A 12,644-nucleotide genomic window follows, 5' to 3' on the forward strand; every position below is an offset into this window, starting at 1 on the left:
GCACTGCCGGAGCCCGCTTGCGTCGGTCACTCGCCAAAGATCGACCAGCTGAAGTAAAACCTAAATATCTCACGATCCGTTACTTGGATCACGTTGCGGCCTTCGCCATCTTTACTCTAACAAAGTTCTCTATAGTGCTAGGTATGCTTGTACTTGCTCAGCTGTTTATTTTAATGCCGGCCGATGTGGCCGAGCGGTTCTAGGCGCTTCAGTCTGGAATTGCGGGACCGCTACGGCCACAGGTTCGAATCCTGCCTTAGGAATGTATGTGTGTAATGTCCTTAGGTTAGTTAGGTTTAAGTAGTTCTAAGTTCTAGGGGACTGATGATCTCAGACGTTAAGTCCCATTGCTCAGAGCCATTTGGACCATTTATTTTAATTTACCCAGTCATAGACGATGAGCCTAAAGAGTGTGGACGGTGGAGAAGCATGCCGTTGCCACATCTCGAAGTAATACATATAAAACTTTTTTGATGGATGTCATTACCGCTGCCCGAGAGCGTAGGCGAATTTAGTATGTGCGACCTGACACATGATGAAGTGATCATGAAGATGTAAATAGTTCATAAATTTGTATTTAAAATTAGACTTAACCAGCATTGGTTATTTCAAAGAGTCGTATTTGAATCTGTTATTATTCCACAAGTGTATGCTATATATTGCATTGTCAGAATTGGAGATGATATGTCTACCTTCTGAAAAAGACATTAAAAAACGTTAATCTTGATGTTTAAAACTACAAAAATAGACATACTGTCAATCTTTAAGTGTCGTTTAAACTTATTTGTAATTCTCACGTCCAAAATTAGTTACAGTTACAGAAAAACGGGTTGAAGTATTGACCCAAAATAAATAAATAATCGTAAAACAATGAACAACATTAAACACCCCTTGCCAATGCCATCAGCTTCGTAGAGATAGAAATTTCAAGTGAAGTGAGTTTCACAAACACACGCTCTCGGTCTCTTTACTTTTGATACTGGGAGTGAACGTACGTTATTACCACTACTCAAAATTTAGACCACATTGTTCATAGGAGAACAGCCATGGTAACGTAAAAACCAATATGGGAGCTCAGAAACCAAAGACGTACACATGGGGACGACGACTGTAGTCGTGGTAACGATCCAGGTCGATGTCTTCAACGACGATTGTGCGGACAACTCATAACATAGGTAGCTGGAAAAGCTGAAAATTATCGTTACCACGTGGCGGCGTATGGCTGAAGAGTTGGCGTAATAATGCGCATAAAGTACAATGATAAAATAGGTACTAAAACGGAAATATACATGTTACAGAACGCTGTGGAACTGGTACATAGCATGTTCTAGTGATACTTTAAGGACTAGACGGGGTGCTGTTGCCAGGGTGCCATGGTGACAAAAAATGGTTGATAGGAAGAAAAACAGAAAACTGCACTTAGTAATGCCGATTTTGGCCATGTTAACGGCAGACAGTCGATATTCTCAATGACTTCTGAGTGGACGTTTCCATGGCATAGCTTGCTGGGAACCTAAATACGGGTATGGCGACGTGCCAGTACTCCATCTGATGATAAAAATAGCATAAAAATACGAAGATCAAACTAGTCTTATTAGCATTAAGATACCCTAACATTTTAGTAACTTATAGGAATGAAAAGATAAAAATTAAAACATTTAATATATGCACCAGTATATATCACTCTAGTCTAGATGGTCCCAAGCGCAATCGTTTTGTTGCAACTTCCAGTAACTCATAAGTTGTGATAACGAAACTGGCCTTCACTGTGAAGTGGATGAGACTGAGATATTTCGAGATAACATAAATAGAAACTCAAGGTTGCATGATATTCCACAATCTTGCATTCGGAAAGAAAACTGTAGAGTTGAATATGTCACCAAATGCGTGGAGTAGGTTATCGATGCTCCTTGCTTTCGAAATCCTTTTATTGGAAAGATATGTGAAACTAGGCGAGGAATTAGGATGTTATAGCTTGTATTGCTCATGCAATAGAGTTTTTCTAACTGCAGGCTTAGATATGAACGGATACCAGCCTGACAAGACCCACAAAAATTAATATTCATTGTAGGTTGTATTTAGCAGAGTATTTTAGACAGTTATCTCTCGATTTAAGGATTTATCTATCGATTTAAGGACAAATGAACAATTGTTTTTAATTTTAAGTTTTTTTACAACGTGTTACACATGTGTAGCATTTTGATTCGAGGTAACAGTATCAGCATGGCAACAAACGTATAATAATATTTCTGTGTTCTGAATCAGTTTATTACAAAAGTAAATTTAATAATGTAACAATTTCTTCACAAACATTTCTTTTAGTAGTTGAATCTTCTGAAGCACAGATAAAACAAGTGTGTTGTGTGTCTTGCAAATTTTGCATATTCCTCTAGTCTTATAATTACTGTGCCAGCAGGTTACTTCAATTTCTCGCAAACATTGTCAGTGCCTGGACGTCTCCCCTTGAATATTTCACCAATATCAATGCAATGCATGAGAGAAACAAGTCTGAGAGAAACAACGTGCAGCCTTCGCTATATTTCATCCAGCGTCAACGTGTATTTGAGCGCGAGAGTTCCCAGTGGTAGACACCTCAAGCGATACATGAGCTGAGGAACTATATTCTGCCTGTCGCTAGTCTGACATTGATTTGGGAACATTCTAGAATAAGTTTGGCAGCTATGACTGCCGTTTTACTTCCAGGAGCGATTTAGAATTATCCTGGCCAATTCACTCACTTTTGTTTTGTCATTTGAATTAAGTATTCTGAACGAGTCTTACTTTATGGCTGTCGCAGAGGTAGCATCTTCATGTCCTTGAATCCAACAAGTTCGATGCAACAGAAACTGCAGCTTACTTCATCATATACGAGTTCTCGGTATTAGCCATTGTGGGATAACAAGGGAGTGATGTCAGCTATAGTTGTACGATAACTTAGCGGTAAAGTGTTCGCTCTTCAAGGGAAACGTTGCGTTAGACTTCGGTTCTAGTCTCGCTGATGACAAGATATTTACCTCTTCTGTGAAAGAACTACCAGCAGGCAGATCGACTATCAGTAAAGAAAATCTTAAAACAACTTCTCATTAAGTTTCGAAGCTACTTTGATTCTGAAACGGCAAGATCTACAGGTGAGAAAACTTGCAGGACAGCGCACTTGTTAACACCTGCCTTTTCTGCTTCTTGTCAGTTGTATTGACTTAATTGTGGCACTGAATAATTTGATAACTATATAGGTATGTATCTACTCCTACTGCTACATTTTTCATACCTTTGTGACAGTTCTTCGTGTAGCACTGCTTTAAACTGAACATATAAACACCGTTTCATAGCTGAAAGTGCGTATAATCCTGTTAACTCGTGATAATTTGGGATAATTTGTTTTATTAAAAACATTGTTTTTGTAGTGGTACAGAACGGGCAGGCAGTGGTAAGATCGTGGGCCGAAATTAAATGATTCGTTTTGACAAAGATTTTATTACATTCAGTTTCAAAGTACAACGAAGAAATTACGGGAACTGATAAGATAATAGCTCTAAGAATTTGCAAAGACTATTGAAACCACTGACCTCAACATTCAAGTTATTTTCTGTAGAAAGTTAAACTTAGACATTATTCTTAAGTAAGTTAAGTTTTCAGAAAGAAAATAAAAAATTAAAACCAATTTAATGTGTCCAACCACAGAGTGGATCTTAAGACGACAGCATGGAAAACTAATGGACCACCAATAAAGCCTGAAATTCTCTTAAAACTTAAATGTGTTTCTGTGAGACCAATCTTAATTTTAATTGTAGTTATGCAAAATTTCTAGATTTTGCGATTTGATAAAATCCAGGACTAATAATAATTCAAGAATATGCTGTTCAGCTACACCAAATTTAAATTTACACACTTAGCTTAAAACTCTGAAAGACATAAACTGCAGCAGTTAAAAGGAAAACTGCCTTCTGGATGCTGCATATTAAGGTTTTTATCTATCTTGTGCACGCACATGCGTTTCGCCTTTGCTACAAGGCATCTTCACTGTAATATTTCAGTGTCCTGAAATATTACCGGACTTTTTTGTTGTGCGTTACAGGTCTCCCGTTTCAACATAAAGGTCATTAATTTGAAACAGCTCATTGAGACTTTTATAATAAAATGGAAAAGTACCTACAAGACAGCGTCTGATTCATTAAGCTAAATAACTTCCTTTCATGTGACAAACTGATTGAAAGTTTACAGTTTTCCTTTTGTGCACTGTTTTGAACATACAGGACTTTCACAGCATTTTCTGTACGTTTAGTGTCATGTGGTTTTGTAAGTGTTGCCAACTTTGTAAGTTTTTGCTTTCAATTGTTCTTTCTTTAACTATATGTGCGCTGATGTATGTTCTATCCCTCTCCCCCCTCTCTCCCCGATCTTCACCCCCCTCCCCCACCATCCCTCTTTCACACCCCCTCTTGAACTGAGGCAGTTCTCAAGAGAATAAACGAATAAGAGAATAAACAAATTACTCAACTTACCCAGACGGTGTCGTATGCAGCCATTAGTAGTACAAGAGGCGTCCTCCGTCAAAGTGGCCACCATCATTCGAGTCTGCCACTTTTGCTATAGCTCAGCCTAAATATGCAAAATTTTCAACACAGGAAAACAGGTATATAACTAAATTCCTGTGACTTAAAGCAATTACTACAAGCAGATAACTGTACACAAAAACATAACAACGTGCACTGACAGAGCACACCAGGATTCGACCACCATATGCACTAGTGAAGACTGCCCCTTCTATAACAACTGACATCTGCAGGCGTCTCCAGTGTTTAAAACAGAATCATTAGTTATCCGTACTGCTGTATTCACAACTGTTATTTTTATAATAGAACAACAAATAACGTGACCGACAACCAAGTCACTATAAAATTAAGCACTAGTTAGAACACTGGGCAGTTACGTAAGTACTTAATGAACCTTTCGGAGATTTCACATAAATACTATTTAAGAGGGTGCTAAGAGCTACTTTGTCAATACAGACCAATTTCTCACTGCTTTTTGGTAGATCCGATTGGTGAGCATTCAGATCTGGCGTGTATAAAAGAACGATGGCTTATCCGCATAAACGCACCTCGCAGTGCTGATAGGGCACCAGCAGGATTCGACCACCACTCGCGCGAGTGTAGTGACCTCCCTACAACAAGTGCTATCCGTAGGCGTCTCCAGTTACTTGACACACACAAACACACACACACACACACACACACACACACACACACACACGGCGGACCGACAGTAGCGGCACCTGTAGCAAGCTTTGGGCCTTAACCGCCGGGAACACAACGTGGCGCCACTAGTAACAGTCTGCCGCCGTCAGTGGTGCGAGGCGGTCACGCGCCAGAGCGCTGCGGGCGAGGCGCGCACGGTGTGTTTGCGTTAACTTCGGCCGCCGTAAGTGCCGTTTTTCCCTTCTAGACCACCATGGAGCACAACTATCGGAAGAAGACATTACGTTTCAACTCTTGTTCCGACTTCGCCCGACCCAAGGCCCTGGAGGTAGAACGATTTATTCGCGATGAAGTTAAAATACCATCAACGGATCTAATTGGTATCCACTTGTCCATAGTTAGCAGTACCGTCTACGTCAAAATGATCAACGATGCGGCGTGCGACAAGGTGCTTCAAGAGGCAAAACGTGGACTGCGCTTCTGTCATTCCGACGGCAACGTCGGACCCGTTACCGTCGATCACGCAGGTCTCGGCACACGGACGATAAGGATCTTCGAACTGCCGTTCGAACTACCTGCAGACGTCGTCATCGAGGCGCTCCGTCCCTATGGCAACGTTATGGAACATGTTGCCGAACGATGGGTACAATTTCAAACCTATCCCGTTTCAAACGGTGTTAGACAGGTCCGCATCGAGTTGCAGAAACGCGTGCCTTCCTATCTACGTATCGGAGGCTGCCGTGCCATTATAATGTACGACGGCCAACCTCGGACCTGTTCCGGTTGCGGGAAAGAAGATCACCTACGGTCTGAATGCATTCAACGACGTGTCGCGCAGCTCCCGTTGTCGGAAGCGTCCGTCACACCCATGATGACCGCCCTACCGGTCACTTACGCAGCGGCTCTTGCCACGTCTACCGTTTCGTCCAGTCCGTCGCCCGGTCCTTCCGATCAGCACGTCCCACAGTCCCAGTCACCTACGGACGGTGCAGACGTCCCACCTGACAACCTTGCCGCCGAACAGGCTCCCGCACCGGACGCTGAGGAGAACAGTACTTCTTCACAACACCTGTTTGACAATCATTGTACCCACCGTCGCCTTCGAACCAGGTCGACGCTCCTCCTTGCCGTCGTCCGACACTGAGGAACACGTGCGCAAACAACGCTCGCCACGTAGGCGCAAAAGCCGTCGCCGTTCACCCACGGGCTCTCAGAGCGTCGCCACCCGCGACGACGAAAACGACACCCAACCAGCCGACATTTCCACGCAGGGACCCGACAGACAACTTTCACGATGAACAAGACGTTTCTCAGGACGGGACCACCATGGAGGTTGAGACGCTTGTCTCCCCGCCGACAACTCCAGATCTCTCTCACCACGACGCAATTCCCATGGACATTGGACAGAGCCACGGCACAGGAGCATGGGCCGACGACATTGAGGAAGATACGCCCCCTCCTCCGGATGAATTACCTCCGCCGGACAAGGCTGGCTGTTAACATCAAAAGCGAGGCACTGCAGCTGATGGGACGGGACTTCGTGTCGGTGCCCTCCTCATACTTCCCTTGGTGATGGTGGATGCGCGTCCACCACCACTGAAACAAACGTACCGGTTCGCAACACTGAACATCAACATGATTGGCACTGCACCCAAGCTGCCACTCCTATGTGACATGCTTCGGGCCTCTGACTTCGACGTCGCCCTTCTTCAGGAAGTACGCGTTGCCACACTACCACCAGTCTACGGCTACGACTCATACACGTCCACATGTGATCAATCAGGGCGTGGAGTAGCTTTCTACATACGCGAAGGAATCTCACTCAGGGACACAACAATCCTTCCCTGTGGAAGGGGCATGGCTGTTACCATCTTCGACACGCGCGTCATCAATATTTACGCTCCGTCTGGCTCCACGAATCGTCGGCAGCGGTCCACTTTCTTCGGACTTGACGTGGCGCCACTGTTTTCTGGACGCTATGATCGCCTTATCATGGGAGGCGATTTCAACTGCGTCCTCCATCCGCAGGACAAAATGCCTGGTTATTCGCCTTGCCCGGCGCTGCTCACCTTAATCGAAGATTTTCATCTAGTGGACGTTTGGGAGAAAATTCATGGCCATACCCCCGGTTTTACTCATTATACAGCACCTTGGCAATGAAGTTGCCCAAGCTGAACGATGGCCCCTTGCATTTTCGAACCACTGCGCCGTCATTTGCTCCCTGACTCTGCCACCTCAGTCAGTGTGGCGCAGCAGAGGTTATTGGAAGCTTAATACCTCCCTCCTTAATGATCCAAACTGCCGACAATGTATTGCCAATACATGGGCGTCTTGCGAAAGACGCCTCCCGCAGTACACATCCACATTCCATTGGTGGCTCAAATGTGCCAAACCTGCGATCAGAAAGGTCTTCATGCAATGTGGCAAGGAAGCAGCAGCATGGCATCGAGACACCACAAATTTTCACTACGCCGTCCTTCGTGAGCTCGATGCGCTCCCTCCATCACCTGACACCCATAGGGAACGACAGCGTACTGAAGCTCGTCTCCTCTCTCTCCAATCTGCACGACTGCATGGTGTCGTGGTGCGTTCCCGACGACAAGACCTCCTCCACGACGAAACCCCATCCACAATCCATGCCGCATCTGACCATAGTCGTCGACGTCGACTTTTCGTCCCCAACATCACGACCTCAGACGGTGTTCACCACACAACACAGGCAGCAGTGGTGTCTGCCTTTGCTGAACATTATCGCCAATTTTATGATGATGAACCGATGGCAACGCCAAATCCTGATGATCTCCGTCCTTCCCCTGATCGGACGCTCACCGTAGCGGAGTCAACGTCCATGATGTCTGCAATCACAGCAGAAGAGGTGGTAGATGCGATCAACAAAGGAGCCAAGAACAAATCACCAGGACCAGATGGTCTCCCGGTGGAATTTTACCGGGCGTTCAACACGTTAATGCTTCCTCGCTGGACGGAAATGATTCAGGAACTCTTTACTCCGTCCTTCCCAATTCCACCTGAATTCGTCACTGGCATACTTCTACCTGTGCCTAAGCCGAAGGGAGGGTCTCATGTCTCTGCATATCACCCCATTACACTGCTGAATGCAGATTATAAAATCTATGCACGCCTCTTAGCAGCGCGCATACGCACCGTCTTACCTACGGTCCTTTCACCGGAGCAGACTGCACGTGGTTGTGGGGCCACCTTACAAACAGCTCAAGGAGAATGCCGTGACCTCATCGCACTGGCGTCGGTTTGTCGCCTTCGTGCAGCACTGGTATCCGTCGATTTTACGAGTGCCTTTGATCGCGTTCGACACCCATTCCTCCTCATGGTGGCAACACGTATGGGGTTCCCATTACTTTTTGTCGATGCCATTCGCCGGTTACTACTTCCCGCGGTCTCGATGGTGCAAGTCAATGGGAGGCTTGTAGGACCGATTCCTATACGCCGCTCTGTGCGTCAAGGATGCCCTATGTCTACTTTACTATATGCCATTGCACTTGAGCCCCTCATCACTGGTCTTACCTCTAGACTGCAGGGTCTCACTTTGCGTGAGTACACCTTTCACTGCAGGGCTTATGCGGACGACCTCCTCTTTCTCACCTGCTCCTACACGGAACTCAATGACGCCATCCAATGGCTCCACCAGTATGGACATCTTTCTGGTAGCATTCTTAATGTCTGTGAATCGACTATGATGCACATTGGGCGCGGCCTCCCGGCTATGGTGCCGACCCCACTCCCAGTCAGTACCACCCTTCGTTACTTGGGTATCGAATTTACGAGCTCCACACACCGCACAGTGGCCCTGGCTTACCGGCGGCTTTTGCAGTCGATTCGGCACCATGTCCGCGGTCAAGTGCACCGTAACTTAAACCACCTCCAACGTGTGTCCTATGTCAACATGTATGTCGCCCCTAAACTGGTACACGGCGCCCAGATCCTCCCAATGCCGTTACTCCTTGGCCGCCGCATCCAATCAGCCTTTGGATATTTCGTGTCAGCAGGAGCACTTTTCAAAGTCCGGCACAACACCCTAACACTGCCTCCTGCAAAAGGTGGCCTCAGACTCGTCAACGTGCGGGCACGATCTTCTGCACTCTTTGTCTACACTCTGTTGCGGCACTGGCAGGGGCCGGTCCCGTCCTTAACACGCAGTTTCTTAGATATCCTCCGACCAGCTTCTCTCGATCCACCGATCAATGTGGCACCTATTTCTCCATTATTGTACCACGTCGCCAATTGTTTCATAGATCTCAGCTACGTTCGGGCCGATCTTCCAGTCACCCGTCCTCCCCGTACAAAAGATTACTATCGGTTGTTTATGCTGTCCAACCCTTGCGACCCTATGGTGCTACAGCGTCCTGACATTAACTGGCGAACGGTTTGGGGGTGTGTGCATGCAACCTTTTTACCGTCGTCTGTCTCTGCACTCTGGTATATTTTAGTCTATGGAAAATTCCCGACTAATAGTCGACTTTATCGCATAGGACTGGCCACCTCCGAACTCTGCCCTGACTGTCAGCACGAAGACACCGACGAGCACCGTCTTACGTGCCCCGTGAAACGAAACGTATGGCTCCTCATCCAACGAATCGTGGGCTTTTACCACCGGGCTCCGCCAACGACGGTAACCCCGGATTTCCTGTTGTTGCCCTAGACATTTCACTACCCTCTTGCTAAGCACTATACCCTAATCTGGTTTCGAGGACAGGCTTTAGAATACCTTTTTCAGAGTGGTCCGCATACAGTCCTTGACTTCTGGTACAAAGTTGTGACCGCACGTAGCACCCTCACCCGAAAACCATCTTACCGACAAACTTTTGCCGGTCATCTCCGCAGCGTCTTCCTTGACCCCCCTCAAAGTTGGGGTGTGCCATGCCTACCTGTCACATGATGCAACACCCTTATCCACGTTCTCATGCATCGACCGAAAAAAGAAATAAAAAAAAGGAAGAAGACAGAATATGTTATATTTTGTTGTATTTAATGTTTTTTAAATATTTATTTTTTGTTTTGTTTTAACTACCAATCATTTGTATATGTTTAAATGGTACCTTGAAGAACTCTTGCATAGTGAATATATATGTACTTTTAGTTTGTTCAATAAAGATCACTAAAAAATTAAAAAAAAAACAAAAAAAGTAACCTGTGTGTGACTCGACCGCAACAGAGCGACAGCAAGGTGCGCAATATCGGCAAGGACCAGCGGAGGCAAAGATTGCTGACTCTGTTTTCATAACTTTATCATGATAAGCTATAGTCCGTTGGTATTAAGACAGTACAGCTAAACATCGTTAGTTTTTTGAACACAACAGATAAATATTAAAGATAAATTAATCAGCAGTAATATAGTCTTTCAATTATCTAAACAGTTCGTCAATGCTCGGGTATTTTATGACTTAGGCAACATGTTGGTAGCACTATTTTCACATTCCTATATGCAAGACAGCCAAGCCACTAGGAGAAGAAGCCGAAAGGCACGCGTTTAAGCTCACGCAGGCTGGCGTGAGGTCTGGAACAGGTAAAGTAATTATACTAGCAAAATAAGGTACGTAGCTTCTGAAATACTTAACTTTGATCCATAATTGGTGAACATTGGTCTGACGGTACATGCATCACAAGATAAATAGCAAATGATAATGGCGCCTTGCTAGGTCGTAGCAAATGACGTAGCTGAAGGCTATGCTAACTATCGTCTCGGCAAATGAGAGCGTAATTTGTCAGTGAACCCTCGCTAGCAAAGTCGGCTGTACAACTGGGGCGAGTGCTAGGAAGTCTCTCTAGACCTGCCGTGTGGCGGCGCTCGGTCTGCAATTACTGACAGTGGCGACACGCGGGTCCGACATATACCAACGGACCGCGGCCGATTTAAAGGCTACCACCTAGCAAGTGTGGTGTCTGGCGGTGACACCACAGTGCTCACTGAACCACCATTCGGATCGATGATAATGATGAATCCAGGGCTCTGAATGTCTCTCTGGGGATCGCTCAGTCCTCAAGCTCAGTGGTCTCTCTAGGTCGACTGCTTCCTTTTTGATGCTATGTTCGGCTATGGTTTACTCATTTCTTCCAATATCGTTGAATAGTGTCATCGCTCCTATGCAAATGTCGAGCGATTCGCCTATTACTCTAGCCGGCTTCTAGGAGCCTAACTACACGTCCTCCCTCAAATGCTGACACCAGCATACCTTGTTCACACTCCTGTCTGCGAGGCATAGTACTGTCCAGGTGCGTACATGGAATGAAATTAGCAAGGTCTTTATGGACTGATATCAAATTGTCTCCTGTTTACTATCTCTACCAGTTGTGTGGTGAAACTGTCCCGCAACGTCACGCATTCATTCATCGGCCGCCAAAGTTCGCCATTTTGCATTTTCCGTCGATATCTGCATGAATACCGGTTTTTGACTAGCGTTCTGCCCACTCATGTAATATAGGGTGCCTAGGAAACCCGGTTACTCGGATCGCTAGACAACAATTCATGCAAATCGTATTAATAAAGTTTATTACAGTAAGATAAATGACAGTACTTAACTTCGCATATTCACAGAGGTGTACCGCAATCAAATGGCGACAAGCAATCAGTCAATGTCCTTCGGTGTATACAACTCCAAAACAAGCAAAACAATACAGTTCGTAAGCCACTGCTGTAGCGTTCGGGAGACGGCTCGTCTTCAACTCGGTCCGCGGCCAGGCGGAGCGGCGCTTATATTCTTTTCGTGTAGAGAGGGCGCTCCTGTCTCTGTCGTCCGACAGCGGGGTCCGTCAGCGTACTACTGGCTGACGTGTCACAGACCTCCCTGCTGTAACGTTCCTGGCCGATGTGCCAGCGCTTCACGTTACACCGGAACAGTGACCAACTTGCATAACTCATTCATGGAAAGTCTTCTATATATACAGGGTGGTCCATTGATAGCGACCGGGCCAAATATCTCACGAAATAAGCATCAAACGAAAAAACTACAAAGAACGAAACTCGTCTAGCTGGAAGGGGGAATGCAGATGGCGCTATGGTTGGCCCTCTCGATGGCGCTGCCATAGGGAAAACGGATATCAACTGCGTTTTTTAAAATGGGAATCCCCATTTTTTATTACATATTCGTGTAGTACGTAAAGAAATATGAATGTTTTAGTTGTACCACTTTTTTCGCTTTGTGATAGATGGCGCTTTAATAGTACCAATAACTTCTTAAAGATGACCTCGTACATGTAAACTTTGTAAGTGCTATGTAGTACCCGTGTCACGCTGTCTGTGGTAGGAAGGACAGGGCTAAAGGGCGACTGAACATCATTTCTACTGTGAACTTTATTTTAACTTAACACACTAAGTAGGCTTATTAAACATCTATTGGAAAAACAACTCCAGCGTTACTGGCTACTGAGAAACAGATTAATTTACAATCATAAAACTGTACCACATTGATTAAT

At 45.4% G+C, this 12,644-nt stretch overlaps 1 protein-coding gene across 1 annotated transcript in view; it reads left to right on the forward strand.

Annotated features, from left to right (window-relative positions):
- Positions 1-6,524: 6,524 nt before the first annotated feature.
- Positions 6,525-12,644, forward strand: part of LOC126456220 (transmembrane protease serine 9-like) — a 141,509-nt gene continuing 135,389 nt past the window's right edge. Inside the window, exon 1 of the mRNA XM_050091973.1 lies at positions 6,525-6,693. Coding sequence (XP_049947930.1) covers positions 6,525-6,693 — 169 coding nt within the window. The remainder of the gene's footprint in view (positions 6,694-12,644) is intronic.

This window comes from Schistocerca serialis, chromosome 2, assembly GCF_023864345.2.
Source record: "Schistocerca serialis cubense isolate TAMUIC-IGC-003099 chromosome 2, iqSchSeri2.2, whole genome shotgun sequence".
NCBI classification, from domain to species: Eukaryota; Metazoa; Arthropoda; class Insecta; order Orthoptera; family Acrididae; genus Schistocerca; species Schistocerca serialis.